The following is a 24367-nucleotide window of genomic DNA, read 5'->3' as shown; positions in this document are numbered from 1 at the left end:
AGCAGCATGGTCTGGAGCCTTTGGGGGGAGTCTGCCAGGGTCAGGGGAGGTGCCCCTGGGGGGGTGGCAGCTTGAGGGGCGGGGGCAAGAGGCCCGTTTTCAGGACGCTCCATTCCTGGGACTTTTTGGCAGAGGGGCCAGAGGTGGCTGTGCAGCTGCTGCCCCCCCTCCAGCTGCTGACATCCCCCCCCCCCCGCCTTCAGAGCCAGGAGGAATTAGCTGCCCGTCTGGAGGGCACCCTGGCATGGGATGGCCAGGAAGGTTATAAATAGAAGGTGCTCCTGGGGCAGCCGGCTGGGGAATCGGAGGCAGCAGCAGCAGGGAAGGGGGGGCGCAGCAAAGCATGCTGGGAACAAATAGCTCAGGGTCTCCCTGGGTGGGGGAGCAAGCAGCTGGCTCTCCCCCCACCCCCGTTTGTGGTGTGTGTCTCCCCACCTTAGCCTGAGACAGCTGGCAGGAGGAGGAGGAAAGAGGCGCTGAATCTGTCAACCATGCTTTGGTTGCAGCTCCCGGGTTGGACTAGATGGCCCTTAGGGGTCCCTTGCAAAGCCTGCTGTTCCTTGAATGGGGACCGAGGCCCACGGATGCATCGCCCACGGAGACTGGGCGTGGGGAACCCCCTCCTCCTTCCACAGAGGCCATCCTGGGGTGAGGAGAAGGAGCAGGGGCTGCCACGGATGGCAAAATCGCAGACCTTTGAGGGAACCCCAGGGGCCATCCAGACCAACCCCTGGGCAGAGCAGGAATCTCAGCTCAAGGATCCCTGGCATGAGGCCAAGTCATGGTCGCTTTGCTGAGCTGGTGACTTTTCTCCTTCAGCTTCTCAGTGCGGGGGGGGGGGGTGCCAGGATCCATCACCACTGCGGCCCCTCCCCTGCAGCCAGGCCACGGCCTCTGTCACATCTTATCGGGAGAGCAGGGCCTGGTGGGAGAATCACAGAACTGTAGGGTTGGAAGGGTCCCCCAAAGGTCATCCAGTCCAACCCCCTGCGGCGCATGAATGGCAACCGAAGCGTTCCTGACGGATGGGCATGGAAGCTGACTCTGTTGGGGTCACTGGGGGGCACCTTTCCAGGGGGGGTGTGATTCTGCCTCTCTCTCTGATGGCCCCCTTCCCTCCGTCCCCAGGTCCTGTCTCTGGGCGCTGACGTCCTCCCGGAGTACAAGCTGCAGGCGCCCCGCATCCACAAGTGGACCATCCTGCACTACAGCCCCTTCAAGGCGGTCTGGGATTGGCTGATCCTGCTGCTGGTCATCTACACAGCCATCTTCACGCCCTACTCGGCCGCCTTCCTGCTGCACGACCGGGAGGAGCAGGCGCGGCGCTTCTGCGGCTACTCCTGCAGCCCGCTCAACGTGGTTGACCTCATCGTGGACATCATGTTCATCATCGACATCCTCATCAACTTCCGCACCACCTACGTCAACTGCAACGAGGAGGTGGTCAGCCACCCGGCCAAGATCGCCATCCACTACTTCAAGGGCTGGTTCCTCATCGACATGGTGGCCGCCATCCCCTTCGACCTGCTCATCTTCGGCTCCGGCTCCGAGGAGGTAGAGTCGCAAAAAGCCCAGCGTTTCGGTGCTGCTCCCGTTTGCAAGGGCCCTTTGAGCTGCCACCAGGTCACGGAATGTCCCCAAACACTCTTCCTGCTCCGGGGAAGGCGAGGGCGGTAGAAAGCGGAGGGTTTAGTTTCTGTGAAAAGGATGGGCAGTGCCTTCGGTGGCTGCAGGACAGGCAGGAATTCAACAGGTGTAGTGTTTCCCTATTGTGTAGACATCCTAGGAGAAAGAAGTGTCCAGCTGTCAGATCTCTGTCATGGAAAGGTCCTGAACTCTTGTCTTCATATAAAGTTTGGAAGTGAGGGCTGCAGAGGGTGGGGGGCAGATGGCAGGTAGCCCCTCCAGGTAGCTGAGGATGGAGAAGGAGAGAAGGACAAGTCCCAGGCTCAGTCCCCAATGGCCTCAGGATTCATGGCAGATGAAAGAAAGTCCTTCATGCAGTGTAAACTATGGAACTCTCTGCCACTGGAGGCAGGGATGGCCACCAATGTGGATGGCTTTAAAAGAGGATTGGACAAATTCACGGAGAAGGAGAGGGTCGTCAATGGCTACCAGCAATCATGGCTGGAGGCCCCAATGCTTCTGAATCCTAGTTGCTGGAAACCACCGGAGGGAAGAGGGCTTTGGGGCTCAGATCCTGCTTGTGGGTTTCTGGCTGACCACTGTGAGAACAGGGTGCTGGACCTGATGGGCAGTTGGCCGGATCCAGCAGGCTCTTCTCAGGTTCTTATTATCCCCTGCCTAAACCCTGGAGGGGCATTGCTGGCAGTCAGTGCAGGCGACCCTGAGCAGCCGGATGGGCTGTGTGGTAGGCTGCAGTTTTGAGACACGTCCTTCAGTCCTGGTGTTCCGCGTTTGAAACTGAATAGGCGCCAGTCGCATTTTGTGACAGGGAACCGGTCTTTTGCGAGAGATGTTTGGTCACCGGGTTTGGCTACTAACATCTCCACCTGGCCGGCAGATGCTGCTGCTGTGCCGTGGCCATCAGCTGGCTTGTGGGGTCTCAGGGCACCAAACGCCTCTTTTGCTGCTGCGCTGCCCCGTGATCAGCTAATCCGTGGGGCGCCTACGCATTCAGTTGTGGGGAACAAAAAAGGTTATGGTGCCGTTTGGCTATTCGGTTTCCTATCTCAGCTTCCCTGCCCAGGAGGCAGGGAAGTGGCGGCCACAGGAGCCTAAGGAAGGGGGGGCTGGAGGGGGGTGTCTGTCCTTTTCACCCCCTGCCATCTCAGCTCAACCTGTCTCCCCCGCCCCTGTCTGTGTGGGGAGTTCATGGCCTCCATCGGCCAGGACCGGGAGGGATTTTGCTTCGGATGCGAGGCTGCAATCTTGGCACCCCAAAGAATGTCTCCCCCCCCCCGGTTCCTGCACATGCTCACAGGGCAGCTGGAGAGGCAGGAGCCGGCGAGGAAACTGGGTCTGGCCCCCAGGGAGGCCCCCCCATCCTGTGCTCCAGGTGCATGGGGGGGAGGCGGAGGAGAATTTGTGAGGCTCAGGTGCGCCAGCCGAGATGGCGGCTGCCTCAGAGGAGCAGCTGGGGGGGCACCCGTCTGCTCCTGGCTGCGGAGAGCAGGCTGGGAGGTGGGGGGGTCTCTGGACCCAGGGAGAAGCGCACCTGGGGGGTCCGCTCTTTCCGCTCCTGGGGGGGGGAAGACTCAGAGCAGCCAGGGCTGTGAGTCCTCCGAACGGGGCTGGATCACATTTGGACCCAGGGTGGGTCACCATACAGGATTCCCCGTGGAGCATCCCGTTGGCCACAGAGAGAACAGGACCCTGGACTAGGTGGGCCATTAAAGGGTAAAGGTCAAGGGACCCCTGACCATTAGGTCTAGTCGTGGCCGACTCTGGGGTTGCGGAGCTCATCTCGCTTTATTGGCCAAGGGAGCCGGAGTACAGCTTCCGGGTCATGTGGCCAGCAGGACTAAGCCGCTTCTGGCGAACCAGAGCAGCGCATGGAAACGCCGTTTACCTTCCCGCCGGAGCGGTCCCTATTTATCTACTTGCACTTTGACGTTCTTTCGAACTGCTAGGTTGGCAGGAGCTGGGACCGAGCAACAGGAGCTCACCCCGTTGCGGGGATTCGAACCGCCGACCTTCTGATCAGCAAGTCCTAGGCTCTGTGGTTTAAACCACAGCGCCACCCGCGTCCCTAGGTGGGCCATTGCAGTGGGCTAAATGGAGCCTCCATGGACAGAGTCAGTCTACCTGAGGATAGTAGCCACCAAGAGTGGGAGACGGCTGTTGCTCTGCCATCCCGCTTGGGCTTCCCCTTGGCTGGCCACTGTGGGGGGCAGGAGGCTGGACTGGGGGGGGGCCCTTGGGCCTGATCCTGCTGCTGCTCTTCTGAGGTTCTTATGGGAGCTCCTGACTCTGAAGGAGCAAGTGAAGAGGAAGAAATGGACGGGTGGGAGATGGGGAGCCCCTTTTGCCCCGAAGTCTCCTAAGGGAAGTTTGCAATCCAGTTTGCACGATCCCTTTGGCATCTTGGAATAACAAGAGGGATGGGGGGGCAGTTATTTATACAGTCAAACCTCGGTTTTCACACGTCTCAGCTGCCGAACGTTTTGGAAGTAGAATGCTGAAAAACCAGAAGTGAATGCTTCTGTTTTCGAATGTGCCTCAGAAGTCAAACGGCTGCCTAGGCGTGTTTCTTATTTTTCCCCATTGAACTTGCTGACAGCCCTTTGAACCCTGGTTTTTGAACGTTTCGGAAGTCGAACAAACCTCCGGAACAGATTATCTTTGAAAACTGAGGTTCCGTTGTATGTTGCTTTCTGGACCCCCAAGAAACCAGCATATGAAAGCAACCCAATTTGCAACAGAGTACAGTGGTACCTTGCATTAAGTACTTAATTCATTCCGGAGGTCCGTTCTTAACCTGAAACTGTTCTTAACCTGAAGCACCATTTTAGCTAATGGGGCCTCCTGCTGCTGCCGCTGCATGATTTCTGTTCTCATCCTGAAGCAAAGTTCTTAATCTGAAGCACTATTTCTGGGTTAGCGGAGTCTGTAACCTGAAGCGTCTGTAACCTGAAGCGTCTGTAACCTGAAGTGCCTGTACCCCGAGGTACCACTGTATTAAGGAATCAGCAAACCAAAATTTCTAAGGCAGTGGAATCAAAGCCCATGTGTGGGTTTTTTTGCAGAGGAGGGGGTCCAAAGGGGCATTTTGCCCCACAGGATCTGAATCCTGCATTTGGTCAGGCAGAGAGCTTGATGCAGATCGTCCCCCTTGTGTCTCTTCTCACTCACATAACTGTCGGGTTGGAAGGGGCCCCCAAAGGCCATCTATTCCAACCCCCTGCAACGCAGGGATCGCAGTGACACCGTTTGATGGTTCTGTGACACGTAACCCAATTTGGAGTGGCGGCGGGGGGGGGGTGTTGTTGCTCCTGCCCTCACAGCCCCTCTCCTCCCCCCCCCAGACCACCACCCTGATTGGGCTGCTGAAGACGGCGCGGCTGCTGCGCCTGGTGCGAGTGGCGCGCAAGCTGGACCGCTACTCGGAGTACGGGGCGGCCGTCCTCTTCCTTCTGATGTGCACCTTTGCCCTGATTGCGCACTGGCTGGCCTGCATCTGGTACGCCATCGGCAACATGGAGGACAAGACCATCGGCTGGCTGCACTCGCTGGGCAGCCAGATCGGCAAGCCCTACAATGAGAGCACCCCCCACATGGGGCCCACCATCAAGGACAAGTACATCACCGCCCTCTACTTCACCTTCAGCAGCCTCACCAGCGTGGGCTTCGGGAACGTCTCCCCCAACACCAACCCCGAGAAGATCTTCTCCATCTGCGTCATGCTCATCGGATGTGAGTGTGGGGCGCGAGGGCCGTGGGGCAGGGCGGGGGCAGGCGACGGAGGCCAGGCGCAGTTTGGCTCGGCCGTTCTCCACCCCCCAAACACACTCAGGGCGTCCCGTCCCCCCACTCTGCCGCTAGGTGGGTTCCCCGGCAGAGATCAGCCTCTCCCAACCGGGTGCCCTTCCAGATCACGGAATCTCAGCTCAAGCATCCATCCCCTTCGGAGGGATCCTGTTCCACCATCAAGTGGCTCTTCCCAATGGACCCCTGCGGCACACGCACCAAAAGACGCCCAGTCATTGGGATTGTCAAGTGGCAGAGAGTTCCAGAGGTTCCCTGCCATTCTGGGCCAGAAAGCACCTCTGCAAGCAGCCTCTGCTCAGATGCACAAGGCTGGTGGACTGAGAGAAGCTCTTTGAGGGAGGAGATTGAAATTATTATTATTATTATTATTATTATTATTATTATTATTATTATTAATTTGACTTCTACACCACCCTATACCTGGAGGTCTCAGGGCGGGTCACAACAAGTCCACAACATATAAAATCAACTCAAGAGCAATAACCCAATAACACCCCCCCAAAAAAGCCACATTTTAAAAGGGTACGGGATGTCAATAAGATCAACCAAAGGCCTGGTTAAAAAGGACGGCTTTTGCCTGGCGCCTAAAGGTGTGTAATGAAGGCGCCAGGCAAAGTTCCCTGGGGAGAGCATTCCACAGACAGGGAGCCACTGCAGAGAAGGCCCCGTTCTTGTGTTGCCACCCTCCGGACCTGGTCCTTGAGGTATTGAGGGAGGGGCAGATGATGTTTCAGGAGAGGCTGAGGGCCTTGCTGGGCAGGTATTTCCACCTTGCATGTGGGAAGAGTTGGGGTGGAGACAGACCCTCACACAGCGCCCCCTTTTCTCCGCAGCCCTGATGTACGCCAGCATCTTTGGGAACGTGTCGGCCATCATCCAGCGCCTCTACTCGGGAACGGCCCGCTACCACACCCAGATGCTCCGGGTGCGAGAGTTCATCCGCTTCCACCAGATCCCCAACCCGCTTCGCCAGCGCCTGGAGGAGTACTTCCAGCACGCCTGGTCCTACACCAACGGCATCGACATGAACGCGGTGAGTGGGCCGGGCCTCTCCATGCGCAGCGCCAGCTGGGGGGCGGGGAGAGCATTGGGATCGCGAGAGCAGCCAAGTTTCCTTGCTCACTACGACCTGTGAGATCACCTTGCCCCACATGCGCCCCCTTGAACGCTTCGATCAGTGGAGTGGGCACGCTGTGAGTGCCACAAAACACCGGTTTTCCACATTTGTATGCTTTCAGTTGTTCAGTGTGGCAGTACCTGTCCTTGGGAACTCCCTGCCTCTTGACCCCAAGCAGGCACCTTCCCTCTGTTCTTTTTGGCACTTGCTAAAAACATTCTTGCTTCAACAAACCTGTAGGGATGCTTAGAAAGGTGGTGAGAGTTTTAACCTGTCTTAGTGTTTTAACTTTTTGTATGTTTTAAACTATGGTTGTCTACTTTCTTGATTTTATTATCTTTTTTTGCAAACCACCTTGTGGGGTTTTTTATTTTATTTTTACAATTAAGAGGTATATCAATTTTACTAAATAAGTAAAACAGTAAATATTTGGGGCGAGCACTTATTTATTTCTAAAAATGTTTGTACACCTCTGTGTCACTGAAATTATATCAAAGTGGTTTGCAATGAATTTATTTTTTTTAACTATACAATAAAAAGTTATGAGCAGGCATTGGTCAGCTGCTGGGGAAGAATGCCTTCTTAACTGTCTGCATAGGTCTGGCAGAATAGAAAAAGTTTCAGCAGGAGTTTATAAATTGGCACAGAAGGCGCCTGCTGGATCTCCAGTGGCAGGAAGTCCCACAGGACTGAAGGCTCCATTTCAAATGAGCCTCACCGACTTGGGGAATGCCCAGCAATGCTCCTGTGGATGATCTCAGTGATATTAGAAGGGTCCAGGCAGTTCTTGAGGTTCCCTGGACCCAAGTTGGAACAGAACATCGGATGTTTGGCCTGGCTGGGCCGGGCCTGAACATATGTGTGTTTGTCTTTTGCCTGGTACAGAGGTCCAATAGGCCCCATTTTTTTTGCCTCTAGCCCCACCCACCACCGTCACACAGCTCCCGGACTGCTTCCCATGAGCAAATGCGGACCTCAGCTGGCAAAGGTCCCTCCCTCTCCACCACCGTCCTGGAGCACAGGGCTGTTTCTGCGGAGAGGCTCCTTCCTCTGCTGATTCGAACCCGCCTCTCTCTCCCCCCGCAGGTGCTGAAAGGATTCCCCGAGTGCCTGCAGGCGGACATCTGCCTGCACCTGAACCGCAGCCTCCTGCAGAACTGCCGCCCTTTCAAGGGAGCCACCAAGGGGTGCCTGCGGGCGCTGGCCATGAAGTTCAAGACCACCCATGCCCCCCCGGGAGACACGCTGGTCCACGCCGGAGACGTCCTCACCGCCCTCTACTTCATCTCCCGAGGCTCCATTGAGATCCTGCGGGGGGACGTGGTCGTGGCCATCCTAGGTGAGGGGGCGCAGAGGGGGTCCTAGGGCAGATATTAATATCACGTAGCAATCGGATGAAGGAAAACCGACTCCGCTTGGAATAAAAATTGTCCAGGCCAAAATATGGTCCCAAAGCTTTGCTTACGGAACTTTCTTCAAACAGACACAGAAACAAAGGGTGCTACAAGCTACATGCTTCTCCAGGCATAGGCTCAACTTACAAATATAAAACTACTTCAAACACACCAGGAATTGCAGGTCTGTCTCACCCCTGGAGCTGCTTTCTCTTCAGGCGGGGGTAGGGGTTGGACTAGATGACCCTTGGGGTCCCTTCCAACTCTACAATTCTATTCAAGACTCATTTGCTTGCCTTTTTTTCTATGGTGGCTTGAGAACAAAGACAACTCCCTCAAAATGGAGATTTGTAACTGAATAACCCTCCCAGGTGATCTGAGGTTAAACACCTCCTGCAAGAGCTAGCAGAGATACATCAACAATTGATTATCAACTTGTTAGGCACCATGCAAGCTCCAATGGAAATTTCCATGTTCCCTTCAGCAATACACATACAGAGCTATTTTCCATTTCAATGTTCAATTAAACAGTTATACTTAACATGACAGGAGAGATTGGAGGGCTCCAGGAGCAGAAGACCCACTGAATTTTGCTGCGTTTTATCTGGCTTATCTTGAGTCAGAATGCCCCCACCTCATGTTTCCAGCAGGATTTTTCAGGCCCTCATTAAGTCAGAACGTGAGGGGCTCATAGAATCAGAGGGGAGGAAGGGACCCCCAAGGATCATCTGGTCCACCCCCTGCAATGCAGGAATGAGAGCCAAGGAACTCCTGGCCTCCAGCTTGAAACCTCCAAGGAAGAAGAGTGCAGCATCTTCTGAGGTCGCCTGTTCCACGGTCAAACGACTCTCCCCATCTGGAAGATCTTTCCAATGAAGAATTCTTTACAATTCTGTGATTTGGCAATTCTTTGGATCTCCAGGCAGCGCTCAAAGAGAAGGCAGTCTCTGAATCCCTGGAGAGCCATGGCTGCCGGTCAGTGAAGACCGCACTGCGTGAAACAGACCAGGGGTCTGCCTTGGGGCCAGAGAGCAACTTCTGACTCCCCGGTGATGATGATGGTGGTGGAGATGAGGATGATTTTATGATTTTATTTTTATTATTTATACCCCTCCCATCTGGCTGGGTTTCCCCAGCCACTCTGGGCAGCTCCCAACAGAATTAATGATGATAATAATAATAATAATAAGAAGAAGAAGAAGAAGAAGAAGAAGAAGAAGAAGAAGAAGCAGCGAGAAAACATTGGACATTAAAAACTTCCCTAAACAGGGTTGCCTTCAGATGTCTTCTAAAAGTCAGATACAATGGACGCTCAGGTCGCGATTCAGCGCTTCTGCACACGCGCAACCACCAAAAGCCGGAAGTAACCTGTTCTGCTACTTCCGGGTTCGGTGCGGTGTGCAACCTGAAATCATGCAACCCAAAGCGTCTTTAACCTGAGGTATGACTGTAGTTGTTTCTTTCCTTGGCATCTGATGAGAGGGTGTTGCACAGGGCGGGTGCCACCACTGAGAAGGCCCTCTGCCTGAAGAAAGGTTGCAATGATAGAAGTTTAAGGAAGGATGCCTGGTGTGGGGAAGGCGGACAGAGAGACTGTTTTCTCCCCCTCTTGTAACAGAACTCTTCATGCAGCACAGAGCTCAACTGTGGAACTCCCTCCCACAGGAGGCACAGGGAGGGCCACCAACTTGGATGGCTTCAAAAGGAGATAAGACAAATTCATGGAGGAGGAGAGGACTGTCGGAGGCTGGGCTCTGGGCAGATTGAGGACCAGGCCGTGTGTCTGGCGATCTCCACCAGGCAGCAGGGACCTGCCTCCTTGCCAGCAAAGTTATTCATGGCAGCATAGATGCTGAGGGCTCTGCCTGCAGTTGGAGGCACCGAATACGGGAAACGGCAGGAGGGGAGAGATCCTGCTTGCTGGTTTCCCACAGGCATTTGGGTGGCTCCTGTGAGAACAGGATGCTGGACTCGATGGGACACTGGCCTGATCCAGCAGCCTCTTCTGATGCCCTTCTGCAGGGGGACGGGCACCTGAGCAGAGCTTGCTTCCGTGAGAAGCCCTGGCGGGTCTCTCTGCCCGGTTTCCTCCAGGGGAAACCAGGCCTCCCGGCGACCTCTCCTTCCTCCGGCTCCAGCTTCCAAGGTGGCCGGAGCCCAGGAGAAAGAAGCCGCCCTCAGATAAATCTGGGCCTCCTGTTTGCCCTGCAGAGACGAAATCCGCCTTAATGAGTCTCTGCTGTTCCTTCTGAGACGCAGCTGCCTCACCTGGGACCGAAGCAGAGCATCCCACGATATTTATAGGCAGCTCTTCTCGGCTCCCTGAACCCGCCTTGCTCAAAGCTGCCCATTTCTCCCCACCTCGTTCCTGCCCCCTGCGACCTGCCTGAGACTTGGCACCACCCAGGACTGCCTGCTGCCCTCAGCATCTAGGCTGCCACGAATAGCTTTGCTGGCAAGGAGGGAGGTCCCTGCTGCCTGGTGGAGATTGCCAGACACACGCCCCGGTCCTCAGTCTGCTGTCACTTTGCAGAGGGTTGGACTGGATGACCCCTGGGGTCCCTTCCAACTGTACAACCCTAGGATTTTGTGACTTGCTGGGCCAACTCCCCGACCCCAAACGGCTCCTTTCCTGCACAAGCCACGTGGTCGCCAGGGCACAGGAAGGCTGGGACTGTGGCCCCAGCCAGCACCAGCAGCAAGAAAGCTTTCAGGGAGCAGGTGGTGGGCAGAGAAGAGGCCCAAACGCAGCTGCCCCAGCAGTGTAGAGTTGGCAGGGACCCCCAGGGGGTTCTCCAGACCAACTCCCTCCAATGCTCGGTGACCCTCAGAGTCCCTTCCAGCCCCACAAGAAGCCTCTGCAATGCTGGAATCGCAAGCAAAGCTGCCACAACCAATGGCCATCTGACCTCTGCTTAAAAGCCTCCAATGGATCATATAATTATAGGAGGGGACCCTCAGGGGCCATCTAGCCCAACCCCCTGCAATGCAGGTATCTCAGCTCAAGCACCCCTGGGAGAGGGACATCCCACCTCTGCTCCAAAGCCTCCAACTAAGGAGAGGAATGTTTTCGCCTGGAGCCTAAAGATTTATAATGAAGGCACCAGGCGAGCCTCCCTGGGGAGAGCATTCCACAAAGAGGGAGCCACTGCAGAGAAGGCCCTGTTCTTGTGTTGCCACCCTGCAGACTTCACATGAAGAAGGGCCTCAGAAGGTGATCTCAGGGTCTGGGTACGTTCATATGGGAAGAGGCGGTTCTTGAGGTATTGGGGTCCCAAGCCGTTTAAGGCTTTATACAGGGGTCAGCAAGGTTTATCTTGCCTAAGCCGGATTGTTCCCATGGAGATCCCATGGCACAATTTTTGGCATCTGCGCAGATGCAATTGTCAGCGCCGCGGAAGCGAGTCGCCGCGCTGCGCTAGTTTAGCGCAGCACGCAAGTGGGCAGCTCAGCTTGGGGGCAGCTTGTGGGCCGGTCAAACGACCTCCGTGGGCCGCTTCTGGCCCATAGGCCTTAGGTTGCTGACCCCTGGCTTTATAGGTCAAAACCAGCACTTTGAATTGGGCCCAGAAACTAATCAGTAGCCAGTGCAGTCGGACCAGGATCGGTGTAATAGGCTCAAACTGTCTTGCTCTGGTGAACAACCTGGCCATTGAATTCTGCACCAGCTGAAGTTTCCAAATCGACTTCAGAGGCAGCCCTACGTAGAACGCAATCTAACCTTGAGGATACCAGAGCATAGACAACAGTGGTTAGGCTCTCCCTGTCCAGATAGGGGCATAGCTGGGCCACCAGCTGAAGATGATGGAAGGCACTCTGGGCCACTGAGGAGCCACTGAAGCTGAGCCTGGGATCGTGGCCACAGAGGGAGAAGCGGGTGGAGGAGGGGCAGAGGGGGTTTTCTGGAGGAACAGCAGAGCCAGCTCTGGGTGCGAGAGGATGACAAGGAGGGCAATCTCCTGTGTGGCCTTCTATGCGCCTCTCCCGGCTGCGCAAGGGCTCAGCCCCCCCTTCTCTTCCTCCCTCCCAGGGAAGAACGACATCTTTGGGGAGCCCCTCAACCTGTACGCCCGGCCCGGCAAGTCCAACGCAGACGTGCGCGCCCTGACCTACTGCGACCTGCACAAGATTCACCGCGAGGACCTCCTGGAGGTGCTGGACATGTACCCCGAGTTCTCTGACCACTTCTGGTCCAACCTAGAGATCACCTTCAACCTGCGCGACGTGAGTTGTCGCCTCTGGGAGACCCGAGGGGGGTGGGCTTCTGCGGCCGGCCAGCTCAGGGCCAGAAAGGTGGGGGTCCTGGGAGACCCCCCCGGTACGTTTCTCACGGCCACCCCTTCTCTTCCAGACCAACATGATTCCAGGGTCGCCCAGCAGCGACGAGATGAATGGCGGCTTCAACCGCCTGCGGCGCCGCAAGCTCTCCTTCCGCCGCCGCACCGAGAAAGGTGAGGTGGGGGTTGGATTGGATGACCTCAAGGGGTCTCCCAACACCCGCTGTGCTCCCTTTCCCATGGGTGCTCCTGTAGCGGCTACTTCTGGGTCTCTCAGCTGGGAGGAGCTTTCTCCCCCTCCTCATTTAAACCCCACAACGACCCTGCGAGGTAGGCGAGGCTGAGAGGAGGCTGTGACTGGCCCCCAGGTAGGTGGATCTGAACCCTGGCCTTCCCCAGGTCCTGGTGCCTAACACTCTAACCACTGCACTGCACTGCCACTCACTGGATCTGGCCGGCCAATAACCTTTTCTCCTTCTCCGCACAGATGAGGAGATTCCGGGGGAAGGCAAAGCCCAGCCCAAAGTGCTGCACGTCGGCCAGAACTGCCAAGCTCCAGGGGCTCCCCGCGGACCCCCCAAATGGGACCCCTGCCTCAGCAGCTCCGTGGCGTCCAGCCCGCCCTCCAGTGACGAGGAGGAGACCCCCGTCCCCGTCTCCAGCGCCCCAGAGCTGTCGCCTTTCCACCCCACGGACCCTGCCGGCCAGCCCCCCTCCCCTGCAGCCGCGGACCCCAAACGCAGCAACGTCTGCAACCCACTCTCAGGTAGGACAGGATCAGAGCCGTAGCCGCGTGATCTTGCGCCCCTGGCAGAACGGTCCAGATTGCGCCCCCTCCTCCAACCCCCCCCCCATTCAATTCACCCTCTTTTAAAAACCTTTTCTTATGAGGCAATAATCAATATTTATATCTATGGACATATTTTTTGCTGATTTTGCACACACACACCCCATCGCCTGCACCCCTGGCGGGGCCCCACCTCACCACCCCCATCTACAGCCCTGGACAGGATGAAGCCAGGGGGGCAGGGGAAGTCCTGTTGCCACAAGCCCCAAATTAGCAGCCTAGAGGCTGTGATTCCCACCTGCCTTCTCCTAGTCTGAGATGATCAAAGCAGCTGGTTTGTTTCCCTGGCAGAGCTCCTCCCCCCAAACTTCCTAATCCCAGGAACTCGTGAGCCCAGTGCAGCCCACATTTCCCAGGCAGTTTCCGTATGAGTTACTCTGAGTGTAAAGAGATGCTCCCTGAGTCTCTCCCAGATCCCTGAGGAGGTGCTGGTCTCTCACAGCTCTGATCCTAAACTCCCAGGAGCATTGATACAGGTATCCTAAAACCCTGAGGGTGGCAATCCCACACACCTCATGGATTTTATTCGGTAGGAGAGGAAATTCAAAGCACCATATTTTTCGCTCCATAAGACGCACCTAGTTTTTAGAGGAGGAAAAGAAGGGAAAAAATATTCTGAAAGAAACAGTGGATGTACGATTTTTGTGGTTCATGCTGTGGCCACAGACCTGTGATCTGATGGTGAATTTGGGGTAGCCCAATGCAAAAATCCTGAGGATCCATGTGGATCCATGCTTTGTAACCACATTTTTGCGCCATTGCGGCCCCACGAAACAGTGGGTGTGTGATTTTCTTGGTGCAGGCTTTAGCCATGGACATGTTATGTGATCTGATGGTGAATTTGGGGTGATCCAATGCAAAAATCCTGAGGATCCATGGGCTTTTACCTCCCCACTCCTAGGGTCCCTTATCTCTCTCCCGATCCCACCGATCAGCTGTTTCCTTTCAACACTCCCTTTCCTCTTGTTTGCTTTAGTGTCTTTTCCTTAGCTGGAGCAGTTTTTTGCTCCTCCTTTTCTTCTAATTTCTCTCCTTATTGCTTTAGTCTTCCTGTCTCCTCTCTTTGCAAGTTTGCTGTCGTTACCTCCCCCCTCCCAGGCAGACTCCTTTATCTCTAGCATCCCTTATCTCTCTCCCGATCAGCGGCTTTGTTTCAACACCCCCTTCCCTCTTTCAAAAAAAAAAAAAAAAGCATGATCTGCCATTTTGCCCCTGGGCAATTCGGCTCCAGGGACCACACATTCACTCCATAAGATGCACAGACATTTCCCCTTACTTTTTAGGAAGAAAAAAGTGCATCTTATGGAGTGAAAAATACAAAAATACGGTATTGGTTTTGCAGAGCTAAAAATATACCACCCTTCACAGCATTTAAACTGGAAGTAAGGAACTAAGGCTGTGTAATCTTAGCCAGAGCTAGACATAGACATAAATAAGGCATGAAAAATATAATGTTCACTTACCTGAAAGTCTTGCACAGGATTCAGCAGAGAGCAATAAGTTACTAAAAATACATGGTTGAGATAAAAGATGGTGCCTGTGCCTGGGAGATCAGACCTTGCATCTGATCCCAGGCTACATGACGACAAATAGAGTGTTCTTCAGGCGGAAGTACAAAAGGTTAAGAGCCCTTGTCTTTTCCCTGCCTGTGCAAACAAAGGATGTCACTTCACAGAACGCCCTCTAGGAATTAAAGGACTCTCTGGGTCTTAACCCCTTCATGTGCCTGTTTACCAAACATAATTGTCAATTATTTTTCCAGTATAAACCCAATTACACAAATTAGTTCCAAATTAATACACAATTAATGCACAAGCGGCGAAAAGCGGAAGTAACCAGTTCCGGTACTTCCGGGTTCGGCGCGGTGTGCAACCTGAAATCACACAACCCGAAGCGTCTGTAACCTGAGGTATGACTGTACAGAGGAAAAGCCGGAAGAAGGTCAAAGCAGAAGACAAAATAATACCAGAGCACCGCAACTCTCAAACCAAACTGTAAAATTTCTGGCTGGAGATGTTAGTTGCCAAACCTGACGACTAGACATCTCCACTTCCTTGCAAACAGCCGGTTGCCTGGTGCCAAATGCGCCTGGCGCCCGGCTAGTTTTGAACGCTGTTGGTGGCCCCCTGCCAGGGATTCTTCCGATGACTCTTTGGGATCCTTCCAGCTCCCCCACTCTCTGGCTTCTCTCCCTTGTCCTATCCGCAGGGGCCTTTTCAGGCGTGTCCAATATCTTCAGCTTCTGGGGGGAGAGCCGTGAGCACCAGTACCAAGAGCTGCCCCGCTGCCCGGCCCCTGCACACACCGCCCTCAACATCCCGCTGGGCAGCAGCGCCCCCCTCGGCCGGAGGCAGCGCTGCGAGCTGGAGGCTCGCCTGGACCTGCTCCAGAAGCAGCTCAACAGGTATTGGAGGGGGGCAGGGGAGCTCCCATCAGGGCTCCTTCGGGGGAGGGGCAGAGGTTTCCCCCTGCCACTCTGGGCAGCTCCCAACAGATCAAAAACAGAAGAAAACATCAAACATTAAAAGCTTCCCTAACAGGGCTGCCTTCAGATGTCTTCTAAAAGTCATATAGTCGTTAATCTCCTTGACATCTGGTGGGAGGGAGTTCCACAGGGAGGGCGCCACCACCAAGAAGGCCCTCTGCCTGGTTCCCTGTAACCTCACATCTCACAGGGAGGAAACCACCAGAAGGCCCTCGGCGCTGGACCTCAGTGTCCGGGCTGAACAATGGAGGTGGAGACGCTCCTTCAGGTCTACTGGGCTGAGGCCATTTAGGGCTTTCAAGTTCAGCACCAACACTTTGAATTGTGCTCAGAAACTTCTTGGGAGCCAATGTAGGTCTTTCAGGACGGTGTTATGTGGCGTCCGCAACCGCTTCCAGTCACCAGAACCTGGTGTGCCTTAAAAATAGAAGAGCAAAGAGCTCAAAGACAGGGGGCACGTAGCAGCACCCATAAAGGAGGTGATGATGATGATGAATGTGGGAGAGATTGTGGAGATGGAGATCCAAGAGGCTGGATTCTATAGCCTCTCTCTGTAAAGTTTGAAATAAAAAAGGACAGTAAGAAACTTTTCCTTGTCTTTATACTTTCCTGGGCAACCAGCTTGGAGCCGCTGACAGCTGTGGTTCCAGCCCTGCAAAGGGGTTAGACTAGATGTCCCTTGGGGGTCCCTTCCAACTCTACAGTTCTGTGTTTCTCTTCTCCCTCCAGGCTGGAGAGCCGCCTCACCGCGGACGTGTCGGCCATCCTGCAGCTTCTCCAGCGCCAGGCCGTGCTGGTGCCTCCTGCCTACAGCGCCGTCTCCTCTCCACTGCCTCCAGCGGCCCCGGGCCCTGTGCCGGCCCCAGGGGAGCCCCCCCTGCCCATCAGCCCCACCCGGCCTCAGGCGCTCCACACCCCAGCTCAGGTGAGGGGAGGGAGGCAGCCAGGCAGGCAAAAGACTGGCCTGACCAGCTTCAGGGATTTGGGCAAGGCTGGAGGAAGCAGAGGCATGTCTGCCTCCAACGCTGGTCAGAGAGGAGGGGAAATGATGTCACACAAAGCCCTCTCTACCAGTTGCCTTTCTATGGTATCAGGCTCTGCCTAAGCAATACAGCTCAAATGACTTAGGACTCAGCTACATTAGTCAAAAAACAGCCTTTTTAATGCATTATAGACATGCAACACCAGATGGCGCTGTAGAGCACAAAACTTTTCTATGCAATTTCACATAGCGGGTTTTTTTTTTCTTTTGTTATAACTGTAGCCTTATTAGACTTTACTGATTGGTGGGCTCTGCGTTGCTCCCGGACGGGAGGAAGGAAGTCAAATGACACCGAGGGTTGGTTCAGAGAAAGAGTTCTTTATTTCTGCGCACCGGAGCAGCAGAAAGGCACTTGCATGGTCAGTCCACAGCAAGTCCAAAGAAATGAGAGATTACATGCAGTATTGTCAGAGCTACCCTAGGTCCCAGCTCACAAAGGACCAACGCTGCTTCGTTGTTAAGTATAAAAGTCTTTATTGAAGTTCAGTTTCACTTCCAGAGCCGCAGCGCGCAGCTCCACGTCTCAAGTGTCAGACCACTGATGCTCCGTCTGAGTCTCCTCCCCCTTGACACCAATTTAAGATTCTAGCCTTGCTCCACCTTCTCCGCTGCTCCTTCCTCCTCTGGGTCCGCCTGCCCGCCGGGTTCCGCCCTTTCTAGCTTCTTCTCCCGCTGATTCCCCTGAGCCTTCTCCCTCCCTCCGGCGGGCTTTAGGAGCTGGTTCCCCATCCGGGTCTCCTGCTGTTCCGCGCGCCTGCACATTTGAACTTGGCGCGCGCGCCCAGCCAGCAGCTTTCCTCCTGACTGTTCCACTGCTGCTGTCACTGCTTCCCCCTCTGGGGGGGGGGCTAGCTGCAACTGACCTCCCCTCCGTTGGAGGCGTGGTCAGCCCTGACTTCCTCTCTGGAGGAGACGCTGGCCCTGACACATGTGACTCTTCCCCCCCACTACGCTCTGGTGGGGAAACTGGTCCCGATCCTCCACTGCTGCTTTGGGGTTCCCCTCTGGCTCCTTGTTTCTGGTGCGTCCCCCCTGGGACCCCCCTTGCCCTGACCATCAGCGCCCCCTTCTGGGAATCTTCTGATTCGCTGGAGAAGCTCATGGAATCTCTCGGGCCACTGTCATACTCCCCTACGCTGCCCTCGGATTCTTCCCCTTCGCTCTCCCAATCCTCTCTCCCCAGTGCTCCTGCTCCTGATTCCCTGACAAGTATATATATCCTCCAGGCACCCTCTCTTTTTTTTTTTTTTTTTTATAAATATTTTTATTTTTCCATATAAACACAATACAACAAACATAAACATACAAAAACAAAAACAAAACAAAAAAAAAAACATGTATCATTTCATATCCTAATTTCATATCCTATCTTCCCCGACTTCCTCATGCTTCCCCTTTCTGTATTCCAAATTCTTATCGATTGTTCAGCAAATCTTCCCTTATTTTAATTTAAATTTAGACTATTCTTCCTTATTTTCCTTGTCTTAACCATTGCTAATAGTAACCATTTACTTTCCAGTCCAACATCATTCTAACTTTCATTAACTTTATGATATTTCTTTAAATAGTCCTTGAATTTTTTCCATTCTTCTTGCGCTGCTTCTCTTCCCTGGTTTCGGATTCTGCTCGTCATTTCTGCCAAGCCCATATAGTCTATCACCTTCATCTGCCATTCTTCCAGTGTGGGTAGTTCTTGCGTCTTCCAGTACTTTGCAATGAGTACCTCCAGGCACCCTCTCTCTCCTTCCCCAGGAATCCATCCACGTCAGCTTATACACGCAGGTTGACATCACAGATGTTCCTGCTCCGGTACTTTTAACCATAAAAGGGTGTTCCTTCCTGTATTCTTGACCATATAAGGGTATTCCTGTTCCTATGCTCTTATCTTGGAGCAAGAGGTCACCAACTCCAAGAACACACTCTGGCGCTGTTCCCGGACCAGGTCTGTGCGTCAGAGTGTGGTAAGGTAAGACTCAGACATGTCATCCCTACTCCACTGGAACAGCCAAGGTCATCCTTTGCCATGACTGATAAAAGAGAGAGCTTTGTTTATACAGCTGTGTTCTTGTTATGCATTTGCTCAACAGCTCAAGTTTTATGCATTTTAGAGTGCTCTCTTGGAGAAAGAAGAAAAGGGGGGTTTGAGTCAGTTTCAAACTGACTGCACAGAAACCTATTCCTTCATAACAATTAGTTATTTATAGTGGGGGTTTTCCTGTGTGTAGATCCACCCTTCGCCGCTTCTCGTGGTAACTAGCAAGAACATGCATTTGTTAGGTTAGGCTGCTAATCTCCCACAGGGGAACAAGATGCTGGACTAGGCGGGAGCCTGGCCGGATCCAGCAGGCTCTCCTGACATTCTGAAGTGGATTCCCCACTTCCCAGGAATTTGCAGTGCAGCTCTTGGCTCTGAAAAGACACCAAAATGTGTTGGGGGGGGGAGAATTTTAGGATAAACTATGGTTAGAAATAAGTGAATGGAGATAAAAATGGAATTAAGGGGAGGACGATCACATCTTACGTGGGACTTTGGTTCCAGGGGTCTCATGTGTGTGCCCCCAACCCCTTGGAGCCCCCCTGACAGCTATTGGGTGAGGAAGAGAGAGGATCCTCCTCCTCCTCCTCCTCCTCCTGGACTGACTCTGTCTCCTCTTCTTCTCCCCCCCCTTCAGGTTTCCCATTTCCCGGGACCCTGCATGGACTCAGCCCAGCCCCGGGACGTGGTGCTGCTGGTGGACCCGCTGCCCCCCGCCCCCCCTCGGCGCCTTTCGCTCCCAGGGCAGCTGCCTGCCCCCCCTCGGCCGCCGGCCCCTCTGGACCTCTCCGCGGACTTGCACAGACACTGCTCGGACCCTGGCAGTTAATGGACTTTGCAGAGGCGGCCCCAGCGGAGGGCCTTTTTGGGAGTTGGAAGCGGCCCCCCACCCGTCGTGGTCGGAGAGGGGGGCGCACCATGAGCCTCAAGGATGGTGGTGATTGGCTGCCCAGGGGGCGTGGCCAGAGGAGGGGCAGCCCCCCCACCCACTGTGATGTTAGCTGGCCTAACAGGGGTGGGCCAGTCGCCGTGGCGACCACCAGGCGATTGGCTGGTGCGGATGGCGGCGAGCGGACTGGTTGCTTGCAGGAGTAGCAGTTGTAATAATGACTCATAGCAACTATTATTAATAATATTGATAAGGGTTAGAATCCCCTCCCTTGTGATCCCCAAACATATCAGACCAGCAGGACATGCAGAGCCACCCGTGGGTCCAAGGAGGGGCCGGGGGGAGGGAGGAAGCTGGGGGGCATCCAGGGGTCCAGGGAGAAGGCGGGGCTGCATTGGGGTGCCAGGAGAGGGAGGCTCCCCCTGTCTGGCCCTGGTGGGTCCTTCTGGGGTCTCTCCTAGCTTAGAAGCACAGAACGGTAGAGTCAGGAGGGACCCCCCAGGGTCATCTAATAATAGCAAAAATAATAATAAATTATTTATATCCATCCCTCCCCAGCCGAAACCGGGCTCAGAGCGGCTAACAACAATAAAAGTAATACAGCATTCTAAAATCATTTTAAAATCAGTTCAAAATCAAAATAACGGCAACCATTGGGCTAGAGTTCTATAAGGATTACCGAAGGAGGGAGTCAGGCTGTGCCTTGGCCAAAGGTCTGGTGGAACAGCTCCGTCTTGCAGGCCCTGCGGAAAGATGTCAAGTCCCGCAGGGCCCTGGTCTCTTGTGACAAAGCGTTCCACCAGATCGGGGCCACAGCCGAAAAAGCCCTGGCTCTGGTTGAGGCCAGCCTAACCTCCCTGTGGCCTGGGACCTCCAAGATGTTTTTGTTTGAAGATCGTAAGGTCCTCTGTGGGACATACCAGGAGAGGCAGTATGAGGGTCCTAGGCCGTATAGGACTTTAAAGGTGAAAACCAGTACCTTGAACCTGATCCTATACTCCACCGGGAGCCAGTGCAGCTGGTAGAGCACCGGGTGAATGTGATCCCACGGCGAGGACCCTGTAAGGAGTCTCGCCGCAGCATTCTGCACCCGCTGGAGTTTCTGGGTCAGTCTCAAGGGCAGCCCCATGTAGAGAGAGTTACAATAATCCAGTCTGGAGGTGAGCATCGCACGGATCACAGTGGCCAGATCAGGGCGAGAGAGGTAAGGAGCCAACTGCTACTCCAACCCCTTGCAATAATGGGGAGGGGGTCTGCCCCACTCCCAGCCCCCATCTGCTTCTGTGGGTGCCCACTCATAGCCATTGACCCTTGGTGGGGGACACACCTAGAGCCAGCCCTCTAGAGTCAGGGTGGGGGGCCCCCATGAAGCCCCACTTCAGATGCCAGCCCTTCCCATTGACCCCAGTCTCACCAGTCATCCCAGTGGGTCCATCTTCCGTGGGGGGCGATGGGGAGGAGGGCCACAGCAGGCAGGTTTTGAGCTGTGGACTCTCACCAGCCCCTCTCCCAGTGCAGTGTGGGGCTGCAGGGGGGCCCACAGAGCTAGGAAGGAGATAGGGGGCAGGAGAGAGGGAGAAACTGAGCAGGGGGGGGACCTGGAAGAGAAAGTGACCCCCCCATAGGATCCCCACCAGAGGTGAGATCCCCACAGGAGAAGCTTAAGCTGTGGGGCAGCCCCTCTCTAAAGGCAAGTGGGGGCTTGTGCACAGTTCCCAGGTTTGGTTGTCTGAAAGGGCTTCTCCCCCCCCCCCGCCCCCCCAGCTGATTTCCTCTCCCTCCCCCTGTGGGAAAACTTTCTGATCTTCCTGTCCTTTCATTTCACTGCATATAGGGAGCAGGGCTGCATCTCATCTGAGTGACCCCTACTTTTCTCTCTGCCCCCCCATAAGATCCACAGCCCCCGGAAATAGGAGTTGGGGCCAGGAGGTTGTGCTGGCTGCATCTCCCGCTTGACTCCGACGAGAGGGGGAAGCATGGGTTAAACTCTTCCCCACAAACAAGACACTTTCTTCCAAAGTGGGGGCAAAGGCGTTTCTTTTTCCATCAGTGGGGGGCCCATTTCCTTGAACGCCACGGGTGCTCCCAAGGGCCTTGCGCCCTCCTGCCCTCCTGGACCCTCCTGTCTACATGCACGTGACACCCCCATCTCCCCCCCCCCACCTGCATGCTGTACTCAGCATTAGGAACCAATGCCCAATAAACTTCGAGTTGGATGCCTGCCCTGCCACGCTTTCTGTGTGTTTGATCCACCTGCATGGGGAGGGGGGCAGGGGGGCTTGGGATTTGGCAGCCTCAAAGAGGAGGCAACCCTTGAGTTCTGCAAATGGCACTGGGATTGGGGGGGGGGGTAGGACCAGCCATGCAATGCAAACTCCGAGTGGTTCCTTTGAGACCAGATTTGTTTCATGCTAAGCAAGAACGCAAGGGACGCGGGTGGCGCTGTGGTCTAAACCACAGAGCCTAGGACTTGCTGATCAGAAGGTCGGCGGTTCGAATCCCCGCAACAGGGTGAGCTCCCGTTGCTTGGTCCCTGCTCCTGCCAACCTAGCAGTTCGAAAGCACGTCAAAGTGCAAGTAGATAAATAGGCACCGCTCCGGCGGGAAGGTAAACGGTGTTTCCGTGTGCTGCTCTGGTTTGCCAGAAGTGGCTTAGTCATGCTGGCCACATGACCCGGAAGCTGTACGCCGGCTCCCTCGGACAATAAAGCCAGATGAGTGCCGCAACCCCAGAGTTGGCCACGACTAGACCTAATGGTCAGGGGTCCCTTTACCTTTAAGCAGGAACACTAGGAAAGGGTTAAAAGAGAATTTGTGGAGGAAGGGGCTAGGGAGGGCTAACAGCCCAATGCTCTGTCCTCCATCCTGGAAAAAGTGACAAATTGGGGTATGTGTGAAAGTTCTGTCCTGGGTCCATTGTTGTTCAACGTCTTTATAAATGATTTGGATGAAGGAATTGAGGAGATGCTCATCAAATTTGCCCCAAAAAAGGTGAATGCTTTTCTCTGCTGCATCAACAGAGGTCTTGTGTCCGGGTCAAGCGAGGTCATAGTCCGTCCTCCCTCTTCTGCCCTGGTCAGACCACGCCTGGAATCCTGTGTCCAGTTCTGGGCACCACAATTTAAGAAGGATGTTGACAAGCTGGAAGGAGGGCAGGGGAGGGCAGCCAAGATGATCCAGGGTCTGGAAACTAAGCCTGATGAGGAACGGTTGAAGGAGTTGGGTATGTTTACCTTGGAAAAGAGGAGACTGAGGGGAGACAGGAGAGCCGCCTTCCCATATCTCAAGGGCTGCCACATGGCAGATGCAGCAAGCTTGTTTTCTGCTCCAGAGGGTAGGACTCGAACCCATGGCCTCAAGTTACAAGAAAGGAGATTCCGACTCAACACCAGAAAGAGCGGTCTCCCTTGGCAGGGGGTGGACCCTCCTCCCTCGAGGGTTTTTAAGCAGAGGTTGGATTCCTTTCACGCAGATTCCTGCTTTCCAGGGAGTTGGGACAGCAATAAGGAACCAAAGAAACCCCTGTGTTGCAAAGGGAACGCCAGCAATGTCCAGGCAACACGATGACCGTGTACATACACAATAGACAATCTTTATAGAATTCCTTCAAACCATAAATTCCTTCAAACCAGGGGTTGGGCCAGATGACCTTTGGGGTCCCTTCCAGCTCTACAATTCCACTCCCACAAGAAGCCCCCTCAAAAGGCTTCGCCTGAAGGGGCCAAGGGCTTTGCGGCCAAAGTGCGTCACTTGTCACTTATTTGATTGATGGGTTGCATTTTGATTGATGGGTCGCTTCTCCTCCAAGCAGCATACCTAGCTTTCCTCCTCCCCATCTTATCCCACAACAACCCCACGAAATAGGTCAGGATGAGGCCTTACTGGCCCCCAAGGCCACCCACTGATCTTCATGGCTGAGTGGGAGGATTTGAACCTCCCAGGTCCTGGCCTGACTCTCTAACCACTACACCCCATAAAATAGCATTTGCCCTTTGGGTGACCATCCGCTCGGTTTGGAGAGGTCCCCACAGAGCCTCTTAGTTTTGCACCCCACCCTGAATAGTTTGGCATTGTCAGGAAACCCCCACCTTAAAAGGGGGTCCCCATTTCAGGGGTGAATCTACTCTGAAATAAATGGACCTTCTGCTTCAGGCCCCAGAAGTGACTGCAGTCCACGTTTCTTAACAATTTGGGGTCAGGAAGACCCAGTTTGAGCCACACAACTCAAACCGAGAGTTTGAGAGTCAGTTCAAGCTTCAGGGGTCCCTTACCTACAGGACCGCCTCTCCTAGTATGCCCCATGAAGGACATTAAGGTCCACAAATGACAACACTTTGGAGGTCCCAAGTCGCAAGGAGGTTAGATTGGTCTCAACTAGGGCCAGGGCCTTTTCAGCTGTGGCTCCAATCTGGTGGAACGCTCTGTCCCAAGAGACCAGGGCCCTGCAGGACTTGACATCTTTCCACAGGGCCTGCAAGACAGATCTGTTCTGCCTGGCCTTTGGTTTGGACTCAGTCTGACCCTTATGTTTCCCTCCCCTTATGGTTTTGATCTATGGGCCACTTTTAAAACGAGGCTGCATATAAAATTGCATTTTAACCTGTATTTTAAATTGGTTCCCCCCCATTATGTTTTTACTGTAATTTTATTGGTGTTAGCCGCCCTGAGCCCAGCTCTGGCCGGGGAGGGTGGGGTATAAATAAAATTATTATTATTATTATTATTATTATTATTATTATTATTATTATTAAAATGTAGGTCAGCCACTGCCCCATAGGGATTCTTCTGGGAGATTATTGTGCGCCCCCAGGTGTCTGATGTAGGTCCCTA

General features: G+C 54.4%; 1 protein-coding gene across 1 annotated transcript in view; it reads left to right on the top strand.

The window, feature by feature from the left end:
* The window catches only part of KCNH2 (potassium voltage-gated channel subfamily H member 2), an 80645-nt gene extending 58885 nt beyond the window's left edge, over positions 1-21760 (top strand). The window contains exons 6-15 of the mRNA XM_083579297.1: positions 1129-1554; positions 4989-5376; positions 6285-6484; positions 7655-7907; positions 11993-12186; positions 12314-12413; positions 12727-13005; positions 15295-15490; positions 16301-16496; positions 19286-21760. Of these exons, the coding sequence (XP_083435423.1) occupies positions 1129-1554; positions 4989-5376; positions 6285-6484; positions 7655-7907; positions 11993-12186; positions 12314-12413; positions 12727-13005; positions 15295-15490; positions 16301-16496; positions 19286-19477 (2424 nt within the window). The 3' untranslated portion in view covers positions 19478-21760. The remainder of the gene's footprint in view (positions 1-1128; positions 1555-4988; positions 5377-6284; positions 6485-7654; positions 7908-11992; positions 12187-12313; positions 12414-12726; positions 13006-15294; positions 15491-16300; positions 16497-19285) is intronic.
* The last annotated feature ends 2607 nt before the right edge of the window (positions 21761-24367 follow it).

The sequence above is a fragment of the Podarcis filfolensis genome, assembly GCF_964270895.1.
Source record: "Podarcis filfolensis genome assembly, chromosome: 12".
NCBI classification, from domain to species: domain Eukaryota; kingdom Metazoa; phylum Chordata; class Lepidosauria; order Squamata; family Lacertidae; genus Podarcis; species Podarcis filfolensis.
Note: the sequence above shows the minus strand (reverse complement) of the source record. Positions and strands in the feature narration are given on the sequence as shown.